At 36.0% G+C, this 26,588-nt stretch overlaps 1 protein-coding gene across 2 annotated transcripts in view; it reads right to left on the bottom strand.

Moving 5' to 3' along the window:
* Positions 1–23,195, bottom strand: part of pdgfd (platelet derived growth factor d) — a 49,878-nt gene extending 26,683 nt beyond the window's left edge. The window contains exon 1 of one of the 2 annotated variants that reach the window (XM_015341775.2): positions 22,359–23,195. In XM_015341775.2, coding sequence (XP_015197261.1) covers positions 22,359–22,470 — 112 coding nt within the window. In that variant the 5' untranslated portion in view covers positions 22,471–23,195. The remainder of the gene's footprint in view (positions 1–22,358) is intronic. The other variant, XM_006627825.3, reaches the window with a different exon arrangement.
* Positions 23,196–26,588: the final 3,393 nt, after the last annotated feature.

The raw sequence follows: 26,588 nt of genomic DNA, 5'->3' as shown, positions 1-26,588 counted from the left end.
AGTAACAGCTGTCAAATCTCATTTAGTCTTTTATACCTTTTCAGTATACAAGTTTTAAGCTTCAATCCAAAAATTAATTCAGACATATTTCACTACCATTTTCTTTCGCATAGTGCTTGTATTAGTCCATTAGGAAAGCCCATCACAAGGCAGACAGAAACAAAGTCCTGCACACACTCACACCTAGGGCCAATTAACATGTGTTTTTGGGACTGTGAGAGGAAACCCGCATGAATGTGGGGCGAACATACTGTACAAAGTCCATAGTCCCCTTAGTTTCAGAATTGAACCCAGGGCCCCAGCACTGTTAGGCAGAATGCTAATCGCTTTGCCATCCTAGGGATTTCCACTGATCATAAAAATGTGGGAAAGAATCTAACAGAAAGGTATCACTATCCAAAGAAAACAGTCGTTTTGGACTGAATATTCAAATTGCCTTAAGAAAACTGTTGAATGAAACAAGTTTTCTTTTTAAATTGATCTAGGTTGAAGCATTCAGGTTTTTTTTTCTTCAGCACATCACTAAAGATTTAACCACAACGTCTATTATAATCTGCTGTACCTCAAACTTTATAACTTTCAAACCACTGTATTGGGTCAAACAGACTCTTGCTACTGTACAGTATGTGTCACAATGAGGGAGAACAGAGCTCCCTAACCAAGTACAGTACAATCTTCACCAATGTGTTCAACTCCTGTTAAAACCACAAAAGTGTTAAAACCACAAAGCTATGGAGAAGCTATATTTAGAATGGTACTCTGTAGTAGAATACCAAGTGCCACCATATTGTACATGGCTCAGGAGACAGCTTTATGTTTAGTATATAGTCCTTCTGTTCGATTCAAATCTCTACGTTCTTCATAATGTATTGGACAATGATTAAAACATTTTTCACAGCTGCAATACGCTTATATGCTTTGGGGAAATTATTTCTCCATATATTACTCACAAGGGCTTAGACACTGAAATTTGAATGTGGGCGTCATACAGTAATTACACAATTAATTAAGACTTGGCACTCAGCAGAAAGAATTCACAAAATCACAGAAAACAAGGCTTGCCCATTCTCCTATTGTTCATGATTATAACATTATTTTAGCATAACATTTTTTCTTTCTCTTTTCCATTTTTGGGTGATGCAGGGAATTCACATTCTAATAAAAAACGGTCTTCAATCATTCCAGGACTTACAATCACAATACAAGCTTCCTGGATCTTCTCAATTTCTGTACTTACGTCACTGTTCTGCAATGAGTGCCTATGGCTTCCCCTGGGAACGGAGGTCTACACACCCAATATATCATTTGTTTGACCTCAGGGGCAAAACAAAGGGATTGGCTTCCTCTGTTTGTTGCTAAAGGTTTGTTTGAAACCTGCAATAAAAAAGCATCTGGTAACCCCTATTTCTGGACCCTAAGGAACACAGACCATGTCATATGAAGCTAGTTCCTAATGTATACTGTGTATACCCCCTGAGTACACTATGTTTTTGAAGTGGCTACAAGATGATTAAGTTCTGAAAACAAGTCTCTTCTTATTTGTCTAGTATTTTAAATAAAGATGTCTCATGTTCACAATTTGTGAACTTCAGTTTTTTATTTGTTGTATCTTAATTTAAAGACCACCGAATTAAAAAAAAAAGAAATAATCTGTTGGGAATATTCGATAACAAATATTTTACATTTTCAGTAAGTAGCTCTGAGGTGTAGCTGTATAATACAAGTTTAAATTAGAAATGTCTCAATTGTTGAAGAGTAAATAAATACTAAATAACACCTTTACCTCAAAATCCGAGTAGAATACTTTTGGAATTTTTGAAAATTAAGACTAGCACTGAGGCATAGCTAATTGCATTTCCTGACAGGCTTCCAAACCATGGAGACAACTGGTGACGTGTTACCACAACTGGTTACATCAAAGAAGAACCAACTGCTGTTCTTGTACACATTATTTATTGGCAGAGCTGGACAGCCAGTGTTTTCCATTATTGCTTTGATCATTCTTTTTATTACGTTCCACACCAGAGCAAGACAGCAAGAGCAGGGCAGGCAATTTCAGTAATTATTTTATCATGGATTTTGTGATACGTTCGGAGAATACAGCTTGGGAACTGTCCAACTTTATTGTATTTGTTTTATTTCATTAAAGACAGACAGATGCCTTAATATAAATACCAATATTTAGTATGATACAAAGAGAAACAAAAAAGCCAAGCAACATTTCTTTTTAGTGGATCTCATTATCATCCTAGGCAATAAAGTGTAAGAACAGAGTACAGATACTTATCTTTGGGTTTCTAGATCTTTTCATTCTTAGAAAATTAAACAGAGAATTTAAAGTCCTTTGTCTTAGCTATTTAATCTGCTACAGTTCCTAAATATTTGGCCAGAATCCTTGGTTCTTCTGCTCTATGTTAGCAGGTTAAGTGCTTTGGTCTGTTTTGCAACATATGCCAGTAATATGAAAGAGGAGAGAGCACAGGCAATAGTTTTTCTATATAGCAACAGAGTAATCAAAATTCCTTGTTTAAATGGCTGGAACACAAGTTGGATGTATAAAAGTTGAAATGAATTAGCACACATAACCAGTATTCTAAATTATTCTATTCTTATAAATTCAACTTATAAATGACTAAGATATGAAAATGAGAATCTTCTATTTAAGTGTGCATTAATTTTTGCACAACTTAGCACAATGATAACTTCTGTATTGGAGCTGACCTGGTTTGGAAATAATATAACAAAACAGAGGTGACCACTCAGTCCATCTAACTTGTTAAGAACACAATGTGTGGTATGTACTGTACTTAAACACAGACAAGCTAACAATCTTACTTCTAGAAATGTATTTAAAATTCCCTTAAATTCCCTTTTAATTGGGCCGTTTGAACAATGCCCTAACAAGACATTACTCAAATCATCTCACTAATCTACCCACTCTGTAGTTTTTCCAAAAAAGACTATAAAAAACATAACAATTATTATTTCTACCTCCTTAAAACAATACATTGATTTTCAAAATTAGTAGATGACTTAACCATTCAGGCTAGTTATGCTATATGGTAATGCTTCAAAAATGCTTCTCTCATCAAAACTGAAGTTTTCTAAGGCTGTTGTCATTTACATAATGGGAAAACGTGGCATAGCATCTGACTAGCATCTTTTAGCTTTGTTCAATTTACAGCATCACACATTCAACTTTTTTCATCTACTATACAGGCAGAGATTTTTTTTTACTCTCCTGTTCAAGCGTACACTGTTTAATGTGGTAAAAACATTACTTTATGACCTTAAAAAACTTCTAGCAAAATAAACAGATGACGATATTACTAAATTTGCTTTCACATTGTGAAGTTCTTTTAGTTTGTACCTTGAATTTTAGCAGACTACTCTCGAAATTGACTTCTTTGGTCATTTTGTCATCAGTGGCTCTTGATCATAGGAAGATTTAACTAGACATCTCAGGTTCAATGTTTAAAAAGTTGACAAAAGTAAAAAAATTACAAAACTTGCAATGGTTGTCTGTCATTTTGTGCATACACATTCATTTTAATGATCTTGGTATACAGCTGTCTTCAATGCTCCGTTTATCCCTGGCTGGTAATGGATTTGGAAATACATCAATCACTTGCCATTGAATTCAGAGAATATGTAAATCGTTAACATTGAGTCAGAACATTTAAGGAGGTCTAAAGTACCTCTCTGCCCATAGTCCTGGATGTCTATTACCCTGTACTAAATTTTACTGCCAGAAAACTTCTCATATTCGTCCCTTGGCTGTCTTTTCAAGTGATAGTCTCCTACCAAGACCTCTCATTGCAACCTTTGAAATCCTAACACGTTTCAACTTTTCTTCTGGTATCCAAAAGATGGGAGGATTAGTATTCGTTTCGCTGTCCTCTTAAATTCGCTAATTATTTTCATGACTAGCCCCCATTTTCTTTTCTAAACTGCCATGTTCTCTTCATCTTTTGGCTATCCATCTTTTAGAGCCCCCTAGGTGTTTTTAAAATTGATTTTATAATTCAGCCTGACACTTGCTGAATTGTCCGTGAGTCAGTGCTCTCGTATTTCAATGACCTAATCTGCAGGTGTGCTCCTACCTGACTGTGTATGCACACCACTACCAGTTCTAGTCTCTCACCACTGTTTTGATACAGTACATATACTACAGTATAACAGTAGTTTTTTTTTTCTTAACCAAGTGTATTGGATATGCTAAAGTAAACAGGAATAAATAGCTTGCATATGGAGTGAATCGGAAGGGATTATTTCTCAAATTGTCTTCAAACCTAATTTCTATGCATGGTTTCTTCAGGACAAAAAGGAATTAAAACTCATTATTCCTATTAAGGTGAATTTAATTGATGCAGTTAAATTGATTTTTCTCTTTTCCCTAATATCTTAAGCAAAACTGTTCCACGTCTCCATTCTCACACATTAAATTGAGCTACAGTAACAATGAACGCTTTCAAAACCTTCCTTAATATCATAGCTGACAGATGTCCCACCATTTTGCCATTTTTGAATGACCTTTACACTGCACTTGGAAGTACCCCCTTATCGACTACATCCCCTCCAGCAGAATAGAACCTTTTCAGACCCCAGAGAACATGACACAACCCCTTAATTCCTTCTGCCTAAGTATTAACAATGTGTTCGTCAAGGTCAAATGTAGTTTGGACAGTTGTTTTTATCCAACACATTCTGAGGAATGTACTTTTAGTGTCTTTGTATTGGATCACTCCATACAGTGCGTTGTATACAGTATTCCTAAATGCCTACCAAATCCTAGACTAAAAACCCCAGTTCCGTTGCTGACACATCATACCAGTGCCACAGATATTTTATTTTATTTCCCCACTGCCTGCATCTTTCTTTGCCTAAGGCATCGACAGTCCTTCTTCCTCTATTGAGCTGGTGTTTTTACAAGCTTCATCGCAAGGACCATGGTGGAGTGCTAAGAAGCTTCCATAGTGTGGCAGCCTTCTTGAAAGGTTTACTCTGGCTAGCTAGAACCTATGTGAAGCGCAGCATGAACAGCTGCATGTTTTTGAATATAAAGAAAGGGTCATAAATCACATCCACTGGGTATAATCTGTCAGCTACAGCCTATGCATGGTCATTTAGAAGGCTGATTTTTTCCATTGCTGTTGAAATGTGATTTCCTCAGTCCAGTTCAGCATCTTTCTATCCAAGCACAAAGAGAAAAGACATGGTAAGAGACTTTAACATATCTAGTTAATTTTATTATTGCACCAGTAACATCTTTTTTCCCATTCATTTTATTTTTTCACTTAAGGAATCAGTTCTTGAGTCATTTTTTTCACCAATTTCATTTTATCAGAACGTATTGCCAAATGTTAATAAAACCAAGAGGGTACTGGAGGTCTGCTGTCTTTCTCTTCAGCCTGAGGGTGAACAGAAGCCTATGTAATATATCACCCACAACTTCGTGATAACAAAAGTCTTTTAGCTTTGAAGAACCTCAGTAAATTTAGTGGGCTTTGAGAATGCAATACAAACCTCTACAGAATACTAGATTTGTTGATGCTTAAACCCATATATGAGTACTTCCTAAAAAAATGTTGTCTTACTTGCTTGTAGTCAGATTTGATTACTCTGTAGTAAATGCCCTTAAAAGAGTAAAGGAGTTTAACTGTAATTCTTAACTATTAACTGTACAATTTATTGAATAAATGTGTATTACTTCTTTTTTAGTTTTACTAAATATACTCTCTTAAAAAAGAAAAATTCTCCTAAATAGTGATCTGCAATATAATGCAAAGTAGTGTAGCTTTGTGGCGACAATTAAGATCTGTCTCTTTACAAAGTACATTGTTTGCTCTTACTGCTATATGTGAAGTTAGTAACATTCTCTTATGAAAAGTTTAATTTAATGTCTTTTATACGTCTTTTCTTTTATGATGGGAATGATAAAATCACACAGGTTGTCATGTTGTCACAGTTCTGCTACTAACTCAGGATATACTCATCTGTACATGTGTTTGGTGAGAACAGGATAAATAAAAAAAGAACTTGTAGAATTACTGTACAGTATGTGGAGATTAAGTGATGATAATTATTCTTTTCTGGTGCGCCTGTAGTTTTTAATTGTCAAGAAAAGCAGAGTCAAAACAATGTGCTCATCACTTCGATGTGTATGATGAAATCTAACTTGCCAGAACTTGTCCATCTTTAAAAGAGAGTGAATGTACAGTATAGTAAAGGCCTGCAGCATTCAAATCCAAACTCAGTTTTCAACCAATTTTCATTCCTATTTCTTCTCCAAAAAAACATATGCATTCAAAAGCATTACATAAAAATGCACACTTAAGACTATTACTGTAAGTAAGGTTGAACACAACAACTTTGTGTAGCTAGAATATAAAATCTATTCCTAAAATAAGTATTTTGGTTTTTGATTGTAAAAGCTGTAGTACAGTATATAGTAAACTGTGGTTCCCTCTGTTATATGACACATAAAACAGATTGTAGTTTGACACTACAGTATATGACACAGAGCAGTAAAGTACAGAGAATTGTGGTAAAATGAGAGTAAAACATACATTGATATGGTAAAGTATTAGAGGGTGTGACAAAACAAGAAGGAATGCAAGCTCATGGTTTGAGTATGGGGAAAACATTCCTTTGCAAAGGAAGTGGCGGCAAGTCATTTTTAATGATAACAGCTCATTAAGAACCAATACATTTAGTTTTACTACTGCAATAAACTGTGGCTTGTTGAGAAAATAGTAGGGATGACATTAAACATAAACTGGGCTTATTTACAAACTAAATCAGCTCGGCAAAAAAATCAATTAGCTGAGCTTGTAGCATGGTCACAAAGTTCTCTGCATACAGTATAAACTCGCATAGCTAAAAAAGTCATTAAAAAAAATGTAATTCTACATCATGCCAAACACAGAATGGGTTGTCACAAACAACTACTTACTTTCACTCTAGGAGCTCTCTTTAACAGAGAAACGGAGGCAGTCTCTTTCCCAGAGACCTGTACATCATAATTGGGCTCTGTTTTAATGGTATTCAGATGGGAGAAATTACGTCAGTGAAAAAAATGTCCATTACGTTTTGCCTGGGAAATGGACAGCCAACACATGAACCTCCATAAAACATGAACCAGATGGGAATGCCACGTTTTCCTTCTTATAGGTGTCAAGAAAGGAGCAGAGTACCACTATGATGTACAACTACCATTGCATGACGGGCCTCATATACTGTAGCACTAAACCTCTCATTAGTCTTGTTACAAAAACTGCATAGACCTACATATATTGTATTGAAATGCTATGTCCTACAGTTTTGTAGATGGTTGTGAAACTGTCTGAAGCTGTCCATGGTCCCAAAACAAATCAACAGGTTTCACAGCTGCAATATTCTGTTTTCTTTCTCCTGCTGCCTTGCCATTCAAAAATGTACAACTGCCAGGCACAGTTAAATGTTTCTCCCTCTGGATAGTTTTAAACATGGCTAGCTGCTGGAGCAGAAGAAACAAAATTGTTTCTTTGACAAAAGATCAGTGGTTATAAAAATGAGCAACAGAGAAAGGATCTTTTCTGTATGTATTTCATTTTACACCCTGCTGCTCAGTACATGAAATCCAAAACGAAAGCTGCTCAAACAGATACAAACTCAAACACTTCATTCTGTACCCGGTTTACAGCAAAGTAACACTCGAGCCGCATTTTAAAACTGCATTGTCCATGTTTTAAAATGGTTTACAGGGCAACGTAACTTTATACCTACTAAATGTATTATAGGTACTGTTTAGTTACTGTAAATGAGGTATGTTACCATCCAGAAAGAATACAAAGTTTTCTGCTGTAAATCTGTTCCACAATGTAGGACAATATGTTTTGCAGTGCGGAGCATTTCATATTGTAGACCTAGTTTCAATATAAGGGATGTATACAAATAAATTAATGGTAAAGCATTCTATTTTACCACAGTCACACTGGGCATGAGGTCAGGAAGGCTCCTCAGCAAAATTTTTCTCTCTTATTTTATTTTCCAGTGTAGAATTAAACTCTTCATTCCTGTGAAGTCATCGTTACAGGTGTGCACAGCTGAAACCTGTGTGCATTCTGCCTTTTTTACATTTGTAACTTTGGGAGAGATCACACTACTTCAAATGTTTTGTTCCTTTTAAGACAGAAATTAATAAAAGTACAACAATTTAGTGACCCAGGGCTCCAGTTCCGTGGATCCTGGTGCAGTGTGTTATTCTGGGCTCTTTTTTTGGGCCTTGTGTAATTTGTTGCCTTTTGGGAGAGGTGAGTCAAGAGATCAGTCCCCTTAGTCTGCAACAGGGTCCGGGTGTAGCAGTGTCTGTTGCACACTCTTCTGCATCCAATATAAACTCCAGCTGCCAGCCATGGAGGTTTAATAGTAAGGAAGAAAAACAAAAGCATAGGAAATGTGGCAAAAAAGAAACTGGAGCTGAACAGTGGCTGAAATGACTGAAGTGTGCAAAAGACGAAAAAGTAATTGTGAACTCCGGGTCCTGACTGTACAGTGTAATGCTTCACCTGTAGTAAATGTGATGAAGAAGACGAGCCCTGAAGAAAAATATGCACTAAGGAGATTTAGTGGATTGAATAAGAGTGTTGGTGTTTGAGAACGAGTGGAAACTGGAAGTGGGGGGGCTTGGGGGTGAACCAGTCTCTTCGCAACTTTACAGAATCTCTTAAGAAATTATTTAAAAAAAATATTTAATTTGAGCACCTGTAACAGCTTTATATAGTGATAGAGTGGTCATGCCGCTTTTCTTCTTAAAACATCAAACTTTATTATTTGTGAATTGAGCATTTTATACATAGTGCTAACTCATCTGACTGTTTTGTATAGGTAAATGACTAAGATACCACCATTTTACCAGTGTATCAGCATTTTGCAGTGTCTGAAAAGCTGGTTGCCACTTGTAAACTTCAAAAAGATGTCAAACATTAAAAGCTACCCTTACAGTATATCTCATACACTGCATGTACACTTTCAAACCAAAACCTTAAAGTGAATGTTACAATGTTTTTCAAATATTTTGCAAGCAGTACCTCATTAACTCTCCTCCATATATTCTAATATCCATTAGTAAATCTGCACAAACTAAGTGTTTGGTCTCTGAAGAATCCCTGGGCACCTTTCCTTGCAGAATGTACTGGGACAGGTACTGTAACTTTAAACTTAGGGATCGCATAGAAATGTGTATATGCTTTCAGTCCACCTCAACAGTCACAGAGATTCCATGTTAGTGACACTATTTTCTGTTAATCCCTATAGTAAATGCTGGGGCTTAATTGAAATGTAGTCCCTGTAATATTAGATGAGACACTCCATTAATCACAACTTGGAAAAAGTCTTTAAAATTGCATGAAATCCCAGAAATATTACTGAAGTGGCAAAATTTGATATAATTGCTCATCTGTAGAAAATGCATGTGAAAAGCTCTTAAGGAGTCATTCAGATTTTAAAAGCAAATGTACATTACAAGAGCAATGTTCTTAAAGGCTTGTGCCTCTGTGCAAATTGAGATTACATACCTTTATTTCCGCCTTCATGCCAACAAAATTCAAATTACTAAAAAAACTATGGAGAAGCAGGAGTAAAACTATGTAGAAGAGTCATTTACAGTGCCTTCTTCTCTAATGATAAAATTGGGCGGAAAATTTAGTTTTGCTATAGCATGGGAAAGTGGCTGCATTTAACTACCCATAAATAATTTTCCTTATTTTGGACCTCTTAACATAAATACAACTCGACAATTAAAGCACTATATTAAGTTGCAGCAGATGGTAGTGGGGAAAATGGATAATGGACGAATATGATGTTGGACTGAAAGCTAAACATTACTAATGGGATGAAACACCATACTTAAAGTGAACTTGATATTCATTATATGAATGCTATTTATAATGGGGGGAAAAAGATCACATCACAGAAAATTAGGTTTTCTTTACTGAACAACCATATTTGTTCTCAGATCTGAAATTGTATGGTGAAATAAACAGCTACCTCAGATATCAAGGTTAATTTAAAGCATTTCATATCAAAATGGATAAACAATGGGTTCCTGACAGAAGTATCTCAAGAACTTTTAGTATTTATTGTATATAGCATGGGCCACATTAATAGCTAAGAATTGTGGTTTGTTGTTCTACAAAACCTGTCACTGTTGGAAGGGAATTTGCAGTTATAGCTAAAGATATGCTTTCCTGATGTATGTTTTCCCATCTTACTAAGAGACAGCTTGTAGTTCTGCCCTTAAATTATATTGGCGATATATGATCTAACTTGACAACTAAAAATTAGGGCAAATACTAAAACATGCATTAACACAGACCTGATTTGATATTATATTGATATGATACAGTGTGATATTATATATTGACATGTGTCTGACATTAATTGGTTTTAATTATCAATTCAACAGGCTATCCTTATTCGAGGATGAAATATGCAAACAAACCTATTTAATGGCTTGTTCAATATTAAATGAATAAGGAATAGCATAAGAGCACACATATGCTTGTGTGGAGTTTAATGAAAGATGAAAAAATTCAAACAGAAAACATTCCTTCTTTTACTAAGCTGTACCCCCATCTGGAGACAGACTTTAAGAAATCTATAGTCAGCTGAGCTGTGGAATCGATGTGTTAAATCTATGGATGAAATGGGTCATCTGTCGCAAAGCTAGAGAAGCAGTCAAAAATTGTACAAAATATACTTCTGTCATCTTCAGGGAAGCGATGTGAAAGCCTTTTTAGTTTGGGTCAGCAAGCATGAAGAACCACAATCTGCAATTGTGAAATGATTGCATAGTAGGGTACTCCTCTTCCAGATACAGTATATATATACAGTATGTGTGTATTTACACAGCCCTCCAAAAGTATAGAGACTGCAAAGTCAGAACTGTTATGTTTGCTTTACAGGTAAGCAAATTGTATTTGTGATCATAAAATCGATATGAATGATAAGTACCACAAAATATATTTTGTTGATAATTCCATGCATACTTTACATTTGATCACATTAGAACTAAAACAAAGTTTGTGTGCAACCCAGTGATTTCCATAAGTTGCCATACTGTGTCACTCTGCATTCACTTTAAGTATTTTTATAGTATAAAGGTCAGTATTTGGTTTGATATCCTTTTATGGCACAAACTACATACAGTGAAGTCAGTGACTCGATGAACACATGAAATTCATTGTGTAGTCATTTGGGGTGTTTTTGTGTTGCACCCACTTTAAGTTTGTCTATTCTTTTTATGTTTGAATCTTATTTTTTAACATGTAACATGATTACAATAATAATTGTATTCATGCTCAAATGTATATACAATGTCTTTGAACTTTTTTATACCTTCTTCTTGATCTGTGCTTCAATACCTGACATAATGACTTTATAGAAACAGATGTACAGTATTTATTCAAAAACATGGGAATCATTATTACTGCACACAAAGGCCACACTACTTATTGTGTGGCTCGCTAAGTATTTCTGTGCACCTAAATTAATTTATATCAAATAAGTCATCGATAAAATAAGTATTATTTTGAATACTTACTGTATGCAATCATGATTTTTTGGGGGGTCATATTAAGTATCTATTTACATCTTTATTTATTTTTTGCTTTGAATGTAGGTTGTGTGTAACAAATATTAATTGATTCTTCAAAGTGTCATGACAGGAGCTTTAAAGCAGCATAATGTACTAAAAGCAACTGTAAAAGGGTCCAAATATTTTTTCAAGGCACTGTATATGATACTATAACTATCAAGGCTTCCTTCTAAGATACTACTGTGATTTTCCAAAACCGTTCACATATACTTCATAGCACACTTTGTGCATAAAGAAAGTTACGAAAATATTGATCTAAATCAAAACAGCCATGAAAATGTACCCTGATAGGATGAAAACTCTTTGGGGTAAATTGCAAAAGGTCACTACACATGCTACTATATTTCATCTCTGTCAATGACGACAACAGTAAGTTTAAGCGAAAAGCAAAAACGTTTAAAAATGGATGTTGAAGCCGTTTCATGAGAGAACTCCCAGCCTTCAATTCAGTCTTTCAGCTTTCTAAGAATAAGTAGTGCTTTGATGCTGTATCCAAAGGCTTTCATTGTCAAATGTTTTTAAAATATTTTTTTTTCAGAAGCATAGTGCACAAAGACTGGCAGTTTGTCTTCCTACCTATGATTGTTTTGCCAAAATGCCAAGATTAACAAAACCTCTCTTCTTTACGTCAATAGTTTGCATGTGTGAGTCTAGTTGTTTTTTTTTATAACAGAAAGGACTGTACACATAAGGTATAAGCCATGATACGTTTTTGATGCGAGTTGTGGGGTTGACATTGCAGGAAACAAATGCTTTTTTTCTTTTTTGCTGTCTTATCCTAAAACAACACTGAGAACTCAACAGCACACAAGGCATACAGCCAGAGACAACAGCATTGTTTTATACTAAAAAGAAGCAAACTGGAAGATTTCTGCAGACACTTCAACCACGCAAACAAGAAAAACTGAACCAACCATCAGACTTTCATAGAAATATTTCCATGAGCCAAGCACAAATGACTCAGAAGAACAGATATTTACTCTGTTGTGCATGTGTAACAGAAAAATAGGCAGATAACACGTTCTAATTTTCTAAAGAAAACTCAGAATCAATACAAATAATGTTTACATTTTCAAATGAGAAAGAGCATAACGTTTACTGAATTGCATTCTGATATATGCATCCTGGCTTGAACTGTGTCTTTTTTCTCTCCTTTGCACGCGAAAAAAACAGTAAATTCTCTCTTACATTCGAACGAAAATATTGAACATGACCAGCATGCAGAAAACTGGAACATTATGAAAGATTTTAAGAAGAAAGATTATAAAGGCAGTTCAATATGGTCATAAAGAGCTTAGATTGTGGATGTTTATGCTTTAGATTTACTGAGGGTTTGCATGAAGTGGTGACAGAATGTTTCACCTCTTTGGCTTTTCAAATTGGAATTACAGTGGGAAGATACACAACACAACATCCAGCTTAGCATCCGTGTCCTATTTCCTCATTTTCCTTTCCATTACTCAGGTTGTGATACCCTTCCCTGCTCTATTGTGAAGGAGAAGTGTAGTTTGTGGATGGCTCCCGACTGCTTCCATGTGTAGAAAGAAGACCTGCCAGCTCTCAGTAGGATGTGCATTCTGGCACGCTCTAACACACTGATGCTCAGCGGGTTCTAATACTTAGCCCTACAACCAGGGTAAAGTGAGGTGGATTATCATAAACACGGGCTTGTTCCAATTAGAATCCATGTGGTCATCTCGGCTGGTGAGGTTTTCCTGGGAAATATCCTTAGAACATTGGAAAAAAAGAGCATATTTTTGCTCTTTAAAAAATCAGAAAAGAACCCATTTTTCATGAGCTCATCAAGTCACACGAGCATTTGAGGACAGAACCCAAGTGATTAAGTTATCACTGTGTATATGAACACATTTCCAGCAACGGGTCACTGTTATCCTTGGTGAAAGAGGAGTGGTTCAAATATTAGCAGTGATGTAGTTGACATTTATTTATATAATCTCAACACCCTGTCAGTCATTGTAAAAAAATCAGCAGAAAAAACACCACATTCCTTCCCAGCACAGAAATGTGTTAAGTAAGCCACTTAGGATTCTGCTTATCACGTCAGAGTAATATTGAAGGTATTCATCTTTGCCAAGTTACTTCAAGAAGGTTGCAAGAGACATTTTTAGATACAAGAAATATCTTGTATATAGATACTTTCTATACAGGTTTATTAGGAATGCACAGAGCATTATAAAATAACAATAATATTCTATCATCAAGACATACAGTACAAGCATATCTTTCTTGACAACGAAAAGGAAAGAAGGACATATTGTCGTGCAGCAACAGCAGTGCACTTCTGATAAGACAATGTGTAGGCTGAATGTTGTGCTTAGAAATAAATATATTTACTGAAATTAGAACAATCTTATTTATTCTACTAGATATTTTATCCAAGCAGTGTTTCTGTTACTTGAAAGCACTAAAATATTGAAAACCTTATGGATAAAAACCAGCCACCACTACTTTCAAATGCAATAAAGGCTGACAACAGCATCGAAAAGAGAATATGAATCCTCAAAATGAGAATATCTTTATTTAAAACAAAAAGTTTTGGTTGGAGAACATATACAGAATATAAGTGTTCTTTACTGAAAAGGTCAAATCCCTCTATAAATTAAAATAAAAAGTGATTGATCGCTTTTGCTGAGAATGTTTTATCGCTCAAATCTAACAAATAATATAACCTTGGTATCAAAGTGCCTTTTGGCTTTCAAAAAACAGATTTTAACAGAAGATCTTAAACATGTTCCAAAATGACAGTCAGCTTGTCATCACATAATCATGGTAGTGATCAATTTATTAAGTTTGTGTGAGAATGTGGTGACACAGCACTATCCAAATAAAAAGCACCTCATGATAACGCGTTGATGATAACTTTCCAATTTTTTTACTTCAAAGTAAACCACAGCTATAAGACTGTCAACATTTAATTAAAATAATTTTATTTATTTATTTTCTTCTTTATTATATAACTATAAAACCTTTAATTTACACAAATGGCTACATACAGTATCAGGGAATTAGAATTAGGAGTCAAAAGTAGAGTTAGAAATCGTTTAATATGTTTAGGTATATTTTGGGTCTGTAGACACATTAAAATACTGCTTGGTGGTTCTTCTACATTGAAGAGCAAGGCACAACTTCAGGACCTGAAGCTGAAAGCTGGGCAGAATCCATAACAGAGCCATACTAGGGAGGCATTCATGCAGTTCGTAACTGAAAGCTGAAAATGTGCATCATGTTATTTGACAAGATGTTGCACATACGTTAAATACCATGCATGTGGCAACATAATATAGTGTCTAAAACTAGTGCCAGCAGCAACTCCCTGTAATGCTGGGCTTGTTTGGAATAAAGCTATTAAAAGACCTTAAAAATAAAATGGTGTTACTTAAATTATTCAAATGAAAAACAGAACAAAAATGTAAAACTCCTTTATATATTATAAAGACAAACAGTATATAAACAAAATATACCCATCATAATCTGTGCTTGTCTTATTAACGCTCATTTTCACACTTTTATATATGAAGAGGTTACCTGCAAATGTACTGAACGCAGAGCTGCTCATAGGCTTCTAAATAACAGCAGAAAGAAGAAGCATTTACACACGCTCCCGCATTTGCTGCTGTGAAAAGGATTAAGCCAAGTAAACAGTTTGCCGTCCCACACCATGTCCTGTAATATGCTCCGCATCTGCCTCCCTTAGTGGAAATTAATCCCTTGAGTTTTCCATCTATTTTTCCTTCCCCACCTCAGCCCCTAACACCATTTTCGAGTTGTTACTCCTCTCCCTAACGGTCTTTTTCCACAGGGATTCAAGGAGACTCTCCCAGGACCCCCTCTGGCTTAGATGAGCTGAACTCCCTGACAACCATGTCAAACGAAGGCACACTGTTCACCCCCTGTAGATTCTGGAATGGAAAATCTACGTGGTGATCGTCTACTCTCGTGAAAAACAAAATCTGAATAGCCACTTTTCTTCCATTATCCTTTGGTTTGGAAAGACAATATTTTATCTACCCCATCTGCACTCATTGGCTTACCTCACATGTCCTTCTGTAATGTTTATTTCTGAAATGTGTTTTTGCCATTTAAAAACTGGCTCTACTATAGCAATAACAATAATCTTCAAAATCTGAACAACATGTTATCTACCCATATACATTTACCTCATTTACAGCTACACTGCTTATGGAAGGCTAAAATAGTGTTTAATAAAATAAGTTTTTAGTTTATAAATCTCATATCCAGTTATCATAAGCTAACTTTTATAAAATGTACATCTGTCTTAGAGTAGTCTGGCAAAAGCAATATTTGATACTGATAAAGGGTTATAAAGCCTAGTAAAATACAACCATTTGATATCATTTGTGCTAGCAATCAATTTGAACTGTGTTTTTAATTGAAAGTCAAGTCAGTCAACCCCTCTGAAAGTGTTTAAAATAGGCTTTTTTTCTAATCTTCTCACTGTGAATAAAAACACAGAATTTGGATATCTCTCAAAATCATGCAACCAAAATAGTTAAAGCCTATGCATTCAACTACTTTTGAAGTCTGACTGGCAATTTTGCCAGATGACTTCAAATGACAACAATTATTTTCTTAGATAATTGTGAGAGGATCTATAGTGCTGGATGAAAATAATTCACTAAACAAATCCATTACGAAATTGAATTATGATATACTCCATCAAATACTAAAATACTCACAAAATGAAATAATTTTCCACCAGTGCATGATAAGTCATGAAAAGAGTATTTCCCATGGTGGGGTTATCTTAGTACATTCATTTAGATGTAGGACTGAGCCAACGAATATGCATTATCTTATTACCATATTGGACCATGTACTTCCTCTGGTATGGCTCCAGGGAAGAATTTTAACAGTCAATAACTGCCATGCAGACCGGGAATTTTAGTAATGTGATAAAACTAACTTGAAATCTAGAAACAATCCCCTTACAGCAATACACAAAATACACAATTAAATAGTATCATAAACATTCTGATCAGGACAAAGTACTTGAATATTACAAACCTGAATACAGGACATGTTGAAAACAGTTTAAACTTTAGATAAGATTAACGTTGTTTGTATATTTTCTTCATGTCACCAGGAAGGAAGGGCAGTCTCTAGTATTATTTATTGAGGTCAATGTGTGTACAGTACTTCGGAGAATGAAATGGTTGTTTTGAATTTAGCTCAGAAGTTAAAAAGCTAAGGCTGTCAAAGCACACATGTCAGAAAAAGCCAGCTTAAAGCAAAACAATGTGAACCTGGATGATCTGCAAAACCTACAAGACCTGTTAATCAAATAGTGTTTAATGATCAATCAGAATTAATCTAGGCAGGAAGCATAAATGGCACACCCATGTTCTCATAGGCTAGCTTGGGTCAACTTGTGCTTGCAGGTGTTTAACAGCTAGTGTATTCTTCTCCACAGCAAATCAGACATGGCAGTCTGCCAGTTCTGCTGATGCGAGAGCTATATTCATTTGCATCACACTCTTCAAAGGCAAAGCCTACCAACATATTACTACAGATCTTCCTTATTACTACTACAACAATCTTAACAAAAGAACATCAGTAATCACTGCACCTGTCCTATATTCACATGGGTAAACTGATAATCAATTGAACTGTTTGATGTGGCCAGCAGCCATATCACCCTGCAACCCACAACTGGCATCCCCACTGAAGCTCAGCAAGTGTGAGCCTGGTCAGTACCTGGATGGGAGACCTCCTGGGTAAAAAACTAATGTTACTGCTGAAAGAGGTATTAGGGGGGCCAGTAAGGGGCGCTCACACCGCAGTCTGTGTGGGTCCTAATGTCCCAGTATGGGGACACTATTCTGTAATTCTGTAATAATACACTATTCTGTAAAAAGGTGCCATCCTTCGGATGAAACATAAAACCGAGATCCTTAAAAATCTGTTTCTAAAAAAGAGAAGGGGTGTTACCCCAGGATTTCCCATTGGCCCTTACCAATCATGGCCTCCTAAAAATCCCCATCTATGAATTGGCTTCATCACTCTGTTCTCTTCCCCACTAGTAGATGGTGTGTGGCGAGTGTACTGGCGCACTATGGCATAATCCAGGTGGGGGTTACACACGGGTGGTGGTGGAGGGGAGTACCCATTACCTGTAAAGCGCTGGAGTGTCCAGAAAAGTGCTATACAAGTGTAAAGAATTATTAATTATTATTATAAGTTGTAAGGATCTCACAGATTAATTATATTAACATAAACTTTATTATTAGTTATTATATTATGATTATTACTATAACCGATGTACCCAACCTGCTGCATGCACAGTTAGAATGGTCTAGAAAAAAGATTTTGTTAACTTTTTGTATAAACTTGCAATCTCACTGTAATGGCTGTTAGCTTCATTATTGTTTTGCATACGTGGCTGTACAATGCTACAAAACAGGACACTTAGTTCCTCATGGGGGACAGGAGCAAATTCAGAAAGCAGCATAAAACTAGTGGTGAAAGCAAATTTCTCACTGATAACATCCAAATCTAATTAGTGAACTCCAACTAGAATGCTTCCATCTGGAAATGATCAGTCATCATTTGCATCAAATGTATGCTTAGTGTCCAAGTGGATGCACTGTGATGTAACTAAACTAGCCAGTTTTTGGAGGTTGTCTTGATTTTTCCTCTCGAATGTATTACATCAAACTCATAAACTGATCATGGAATAATGATTTTGGCACACATTAAGCACAGTTCCAAATTATATCATTTATTGCATCATTTTGTGTGACAGAATACCTGAAACTAAAACAAAAAGGTTTGCCTGTGAATACATATCATATTCTTGAAAGTTTTGCATTTTCTGGTTGTTGCTTTTACTCTGTCCCACCTATGTTGAATACTACCCCGTAAATGACCCTTTGAAAAACATTTTATAGATAATAGTTCTGCAGACATACTTTTGGAATATTTCCAGTCTGTGAAAAAACACATCAGTGGACACACACCGCTTGCTTGCCCTTCATACAGGTAGCTTAGCTAAAGTTCTATTCTCTAGCAATGTAGAAATGGTTTTAAACAAGTATCTAAGTGATTTATTCTAAAGGAGTTTTGTTTAATTTGCAAAAGTGAAAATACCATATAGGCCACATACTGTATACTGTATACATATGTAAGATTTGCCAAAATAGTCAGCCAATGGCAAAGATATGGACAAGAAAATCCCAAATCTGCACAGAACTCATATTAGCCTTCTAAAATAATGGTATAATTCCAACAAACAAGCCTCCAAGAGTGTTATATTTTCATTTGAAAAAGTCTTGGATCACAAGACGACATCTGCACATAATCTCAGCTTCCTTCATATATCTTGCCCTCAAATGGATACAACTCTTCAAATGAAAGAAGCAAACGATGTAGCACTGCCTCGCCTGATGAAAGCTTGGACTGTAATTGAAATCAATCAAGCAGTTACAAAATCTCTAGATTCTCCATCTAGACTGATTGATATCGACACTGGCTCTAATAACCAATATCAAACACTACCAGACTCTTGCGAGAACATGTGCACCCATTATTTCCTGCTCCTTTCTTTACAAGGACCAAAAATGGAACCGAGACCTCCTACAATAGTATTTACTTTTTTTTTCTCACAGTTCAAAAAGGTTTTACACTGTTGGGACATAAGCCTGATGATTCAAGCAGCATTTCATCTACAGGTATAGGAGCTATTGTCATAGCCCAGTCGAATACAAAGAATGTAATGTTAAATAAAACAGGACATGCTACAGATTACAATCCAGGGGTCACATTTTTTAGATTCATTCCCTGGCGGAAGACATTTCATTCATCTTTGTCCAGTAAGCACCAGAAAACCTGGCATGCTATTATTACTGTGCTCTTTTACTGACAAAACAGCAGTTATCAATTTGAAACAATGGCCATTTGATGAAATCCTTAGCTCTGGCTCTTCTTTAACCCTTAGCGGGAAACTGTATCCCTATCTGGATACAAAACCATTTTACATGTTGTACTGAAGAGATCGGAAACTTGCTTCTTGCATTTGAATATTCTAGATGTTCATGAACATCTGTAGTGATGAAGTATTTAAGAACCTCTGTGCCACAAATTATATATTCGTGCAGTTCAGCACTGCAAAAGTGAAGATTTGTTTCATCATTAAAGTCATAAAGACATAAGGAGCCCATGGCAAGAGGAACATGCCTTTTGTGCCTTCATCTTTAAATGTCTTTGCATGCTGTTGATGAACTCATCCTTCAAGCAGCCAGCAAATATGATTTCCTACCCTGACACTCCACTCCAATTCCTTCTGGAATATTTCAATCTCACTACTCAGTGCAGAAAATAATCACCCATGTGCAGTTAAACTCCTGCACAGCCTGAGAGCTTAGCTTGTTGCTTTATACAGTATGATGTTCAAGCTGAAGATCATCATTAGGTGGCCAGTCCAACTTGAATTCTCACATCAAACAAGCTACATGTTTAGATTCTTTGACGCTAATATCATTCAAATCGCTTTACTTTAGGAGACACACCACTGAGCTTTTGGCTAGGGTGGTAACAGTATTTAGACACGCTTATCATCAAGATTATGTACATGATTTGTGATCCACAGTGTATGGCCGTTGATAGGTCTTAGATTCTCAAAATAACCAGAGTATGCACTTTTTATAAAAGTAAATAGATTTTGTGGAATATTTGTGGAATGTAGATTGCAAATACTGTAGCATTCCTTAACATCTTAGAAACAAAATGTATATCTGTATGAAGTATGAAGAGTGCATAAGGTGTCAATTAATTGGATCCATTATAAGTAATGAAACTCTAGACTGAACCATACTACTGTACAAATTCTAACCATAGAGTTACAGTATGAAGTTATTATATATACTGTAACTTTATACCAATAATAATATGCTAAAAATGTTTTACAGACATCTAATAAGGGGCATTTCTCCTAAAGTGTAACTGCTTTTTTAACAATTTGATTAATGATGTAGCAAGGTTAACAATAGACATGCAATGATTTCTAAATCATTAGAAATTGGTTGGTTACCAAATACTTTTTTAGGTAGTTATACTGCTTTTGCTTGTAATTTTAATGAGAAGATTTCTCCATTAGAAGCTAGGATTGTGTATTTGGAAACCAAGAAAAAAAATGTAGCAGCTTCGAGACTAAATGTAGAAATCTGGTTCCTGAAAAGTGAAGGTGGAAACCTCATTAGAGCAGAATGGCTGATCCAGGAGAACCAGGACCTCTACTATGGTCATGCTCAACACCCTTGCAAACGTAATTTAGGAAACCATGAGCATCCAATTTCTGTTATCTTGATCAAAGGCAATAATGGTGTTCTTTGTAATTCTGAACAAGACATTCAAGTTCCCTGTGACTTTGTTTCACATCTTTATACTACTGACAAACATAATAAGTTGACAAACATGGCCGTATGATTCTTAAGCCTACTGAAACAGGAGAAAAACGGAACAGCTTTGGGGTCCCCCTAGACCTTTACAGAAGTTAAAGGCAGTTAGCATTCATTGGTGTTAAAAGTCAATAAAGGGGAAACGAAATAACTTACAGATCTATAGTATTTTATACATTTCCAATAAGATGCGTACACTACGTTCTGCATTTCAAAAATACTGCAGTTTGGCACCAAATGCTGTGGTCTGTGAAGCATGTTTCACAAAAAGTCAGATTTGGTAGACGCATTGCAAAGATGTCATATCCAACAGCTGTCGTTTATTACAACAAAATTAATTAAATGCGCACAGCTGTTAACCAGTATGAGTAAGTAAACAGCAAACACACATGCGCTGTATATATGGACCAACTAAAAGCTGGGGCTTCTAATTGACGCGGCTCGAGACAGTTTTAAGGTGGGACTGGCTCCTCATTTTCGGGGGGATGGTGGTATGGTGTGTTCCTCCATCTGAGTGCTAATGGGATTTTTGCTCCTTGAAGAAAGTTCAAGTTGAGTAACTCGGCAGTAGCGCGCGTGTTCAAGGCTTATATAGTGTAGTACATGTTTATGGCTGTACGGGCAACCCCTCCTTTTGATATAACTTTAAATATACCTACAGTATGAATGTTACAGTACATTCAAAAAGCAAAAGCCTTTTGAATGTACCGTAGCAATGCATTACTACAGACATCTTTATTAATGTGCTTAAACAGCTAAACAGTTAAATAAACATGCAGTACTGTATGATCAATTCTACGTGGGTATGTCATTCTCGTATATAAACAGGGGCTTACTGATAGTGCTTTCTAAAACTTCCACTTGTCGTTCGCTATGGGTTTCATGTAGTACATTCCTCCTGGCCTGTACTTCATAAGCGTGTCAGTTTGAAACAGAATGGTGCCACCAAAGTATTTATTTCCCCCTTCATGGAGCCTTTTGAACATGTACTGTCTAACCATGATGGGCAATCACAGTGCTTTACCATCACCTCCTAAACAAAGTGAAACTCGTGCAATGTGCTACAGCGGACAGTGTATATACTGTAGTTAAAATGAAGTCTGAATCCACCGTATTCAGTCTAGATTAAGATTCAAATCTTTACAAAACTTACTGTCGATGTTCCAACAGGAGTCGCCAAACAGCAGGGAAAAGCGAGATACGCATTTGGTGAACAAAACAACGATTAACGTCGTGTAGAGATGTGCGTGAGTTGGTATAATGTACTGCATGAATAAATAACTTACCTTCACGCCTTATATTTGAAGATCGTAAAGTTTTTATAGATCCACCCTGGGCTTCACTGCCTTGATGGCAACAGTTCACGAGAACTATTAGGAAAAGCAGTAACAATTGCATTGGGAATTCTTTCACCTCGTGAGCCGCTTACTAAATACTGTAGTAAATCCCAAATGGATCTTCTTTCAAAAAAAGTGGGGAAAAAAGTACACTGGAATCCTTTTATTACTCGGCTAGAGCTCGGGCTGTCTTCATAAGTTAGATTAAACTTTTTGCATAATTGCCCCTTAGCGAATTTGTTGCGGAAAATCGCTGACTACTTAAAAATTGCAGTGCCTTGAACCTACCACTGCCGTAGGAGCAGGTTGATTATCTGCCCGCTGCATACAGGGAAGAAAAGAAGCAACAGCGTGTTAGACTTTCACAACTGGCTCGTCAGTCCTGGAAGGTGGTTTTCCAAAAGGAAAAATCACATTATTCAAATCCTTTGAAAAGGCAGGCACATTTAACGCAGGCACAAAAAAAGACCCGAAACGAAACGCGCCTAGTTTGAGTCACTGAATCCTGCAGCATCCACAGAGATCCCAGTCTCAACACTGAAAAGCGTGCACGTTTGCAGCATGATGTTCAAGCAAGGATCTGACAAAGGTTGTGCTGTGCTCCCTCCCTGATACAGACGAGGAAATACACGCCGGTTGGGGGAAAAAAAAATAATGCAGCCCGAGGAAACTTTACTTGAGACAAAGTAAACAACAGGGAAAAGACCGTGGCAGTGCTTCTCGATGGAAGGAAAAGCTTTCACGTAGTAGGACTTGTGGAGGGCGTCATGAACTGACGGCACCTCACCGAAGTGACCCGCACATAAGAAGACTCAAGTTTCTAGATCAGACATTTGTGTTGCTCAGTGAATCGGTGCAGCCTAGAGTATTAATGTAGTGGAATCATTTGTTTAACAAACTTAAAGCACATTACTGTTTAAAGTTATTAAGAACGTTAATGAACCTAAGGACTTGTCCGGACCTTATTGTCTCAAAATTGTCAGAGAGATCACAAAACTTAACTGTTCAAAACTATTAATAACGTCAAGATACACCACGATAAAAACGTATCGTGGTGTATCTTGTGGTCCATCTGGAAAAAAAAAACATTGTTACTGAAACTGTACACAGCCTTGCAAAGCATAAATAAGAAATTTGACCATCATAATTCAGTAGTAGCAGTAGAGGTTGTGTTTTTTTAAGCATTGAAATACAAGTATGTACAGTACTGTTCATAAATAGAAGATCTTCTAGTCAATTTTACTCGTTTGTTACTGATTATAAGAGATTTTTCTGTTCTGTGCTCCTTTTCATCCCCACTTTTCTGTCCACCACTCACCTCTTCTTCAGTTAAATCTCTTGAGACTCTTAATATGCTGACAGAGTTTTCTTCCTTGTCCTGCTATTTACAAAAGACTGAATTCTGTGCGGTAGAATATGCAGTTACAATCGAACACGTACCTCCAGAAGCTGTGATCCAGAAAACCGAGCTACTGCTCACATTCTCCGAATTTTTGCGCGTCTATATTTTTCCAATCTACTGTATATTATATTATTCCAAGTATTATGAAAGAATGTAGGATGTCTTCTACAACAAAGTTACTGTACATACAGTAGATACAGTACTCATGTCAATTGCTCTTCTTTGACAAGCGATTGTGCACATGTGAACAAGAGGGATGAAATAAACATCTTTAGAATGTTTAATACATGTACTGTATGTAGTTCTACTGGTGTGGATACTTTTAAGCCTTTTTTTCTGTTATTTTGTAAGTTTGACATCAGTTATCCTCCTGCGCTGCATGCCAAATATTCTGTTTTTTAAACTCTTAAAGTCAATATTCTGCATTCAAATCATTTTTTTAAAATGGAAGCAAATGTAAATACTTTAACAAGTGTTGATGATGAACCAGACAAATTAGATATAAAACTATTTTCCTAAGAACTCTGTAGTACCTTGTCGAAAAAATAGTTACCATTCCCTGTTGTTTAACGGAATATTCCCTTGAGATAGTATCTAAAGAATTCCTTTTTTGCCAGCAGTTAAACTGGATTTACTGTAAATAATCTTTCAATTGGGTTATACATGAAATAATCCAGGAATTCCGGTAGGAATATTTCATTACTGGTACAGTATGAACATCTGTATGCCTGTGGAAAAAACAAACTCAACAGAGCACTGAGGAAATATGGGTAAAGAAGAGCTACTGTACAACTATAAAATAATTTATCCTTCACATGAGCTCTGAAGAGTTTTAACTAATGTTATTCAATTGATCTATAGCTTTCTATTATAATAAAGTCTTAAAGATTGATCTTTTGAAGAAATCCATTATTTTAGCACATACATGGCTACACATTTTTAGAGAATGGGTTTTACAGGGTTCACATTTCATATCTACATATATTTTACAAGGGCTGCACAGTGTCAGTGGTTATCGTTACTGCCTTGCAGTGCTGGGGCTACATGTGTGTCGAGTTTTATGTTCTCTCTGTGTTTGCATGGTTTTCCTCTGAAAACTTCCTTCCCACAGTCCAAAGACATACTGTTAGGTTTATTGGCTTCTGGGAAAATTATTGTGAGTGTGTGCTCTGCAATGGACTGGTGTCCCATCCATGGTGTATCCTGACTTGCTTACTGAGATAAATTCCACCTACTGTATCCTGTAATCCTGTGCTGCATAAAGCAGTTAGAAAATGGGCGGCTGGGTTAATTTCACAAAATAAAATTAGAAAATAAGTTTGTATTAATGATTCTGAATGTTGAAAAGGGAACTTTCCCTGTTTAGAGTTGTTAAAGTAAAGTTTGGGAGGAGGTCAAATTGTAATCCTCCATTTCTGCTCTCTTACACAAATATTTTGCCTGCTGAGCACCCATTTTATGGTGTTTCTAGCATCCCTCCCTCTAACCCACCTTCACCCTAGTAGCAGCCTCTCTAGTTCATTCCTCTCTAGCAGAAGGGGTTTTGTCAGCCTTGACTTTACAGCTAAGGTTGTCATTTTCTCAGACTGACACGTTAACACCAAACATTAAGATATTAAGAACACATTGCCTTTGTCTTCTGTCTCATTAAATTAATTAGAATTTGACCAAACTACTGAAAATGCCCTTGGCTTTGACTCTGGGCAGATGATTAGGAGGAGAACTGGTGATTTATTGATTTTTCTTCTGAGAACTCTGAATAATTGAAAGATTAATACTGTAAAGCTGCTTTCGTGCTTAACTTTAAAATTTCCTGATGGCGATATCTTGCATAGTGATAAGACATTTTCCAGATTCCTTAATCATATACTGTATGTTGTAGTATTAATTTCTATTGAAAGGTTCAGTAAATGTACAGTTTGCCTTTCCTTAAGTGTGGCTTGTTCAAAATACTGACCCTGAACAACAAAATAAGTATACATCAAAAGGCTATTAAAAAACGAAAAAGAAAGAAATGCAAATGGAATGTGTACTTTCGTTTTACAGAATTCTGAACTCTGTATGACTTTTGTACATTTTTGGCAGTTCTGAACAAAGGAACGTTGTAGAATAAGACTTCTAAAAGCTGCATGTTCTTATTTTTCCTGTAAATGTGGATCATTTGCATTTCAATAACTTGATATTTCCCCTTGTAAAAACATGAATCGCAAATATCTTGAAAGAATTCCAAGAGTTCTTCCCATTGTGAAGTCTAAGTAAATCTGGTGAGCTGCTTGAAAATGTAACATAAAAAGAACCTGGAAATATAACAAGCTTTAAGACAAATATACAAGCAGAGACTTGAATATATCGAGCATTTTAGAAGTAAATGAATGAACAAGCAACTAAATGTATGCTTAATTTGTTTCAGCTTAGCCTATGGAAAATACTGTGCACATTTTAGAATACTCATTGTCCATTGTGGCAATATTTGTATTGTTGCTGATGGTTATTCAGATCAGAATACTAATGAGAATTGGTCATTCAAGTACTACAGTCTTGCTTGCAAAAATTAAGATGGTTGAAAGGATTTGCTACTTGCCAGATTAGCTCTTAAGAAGTTCAAATGCTTTCATTGATCATTTAAGCACTTGGGTATCTCTAAACCTTTCATGCATTTACTGAGTCACTTGTAGTATATAGTTTATAGTATAGTTGCTTAGCAGGCAAGAGTGTTAAGTTATATGAGCAGCCATTGTACACCAGCAGTCCTGCTGCTCCACATATCAGGTGATGTG

This window comes from Lepisosteus oculatus, chromosome 5 (assembly GCF_040954835.1).
Source record: "Lepisosteus oculatus isolate fLepOcu1 chromosome 5, fLepOcu1.hap2, whole genome shotgun sequence".
NCBI lineage: Eukaryota > Metazoa > Chordata > Actinopteri > Semionotiformes > Lepisosteidae > Lepisosteus > Lepisosteus oculatus.
This window is presented reverse-complemented; position numbering and strand designations above follow the sequence as displayed.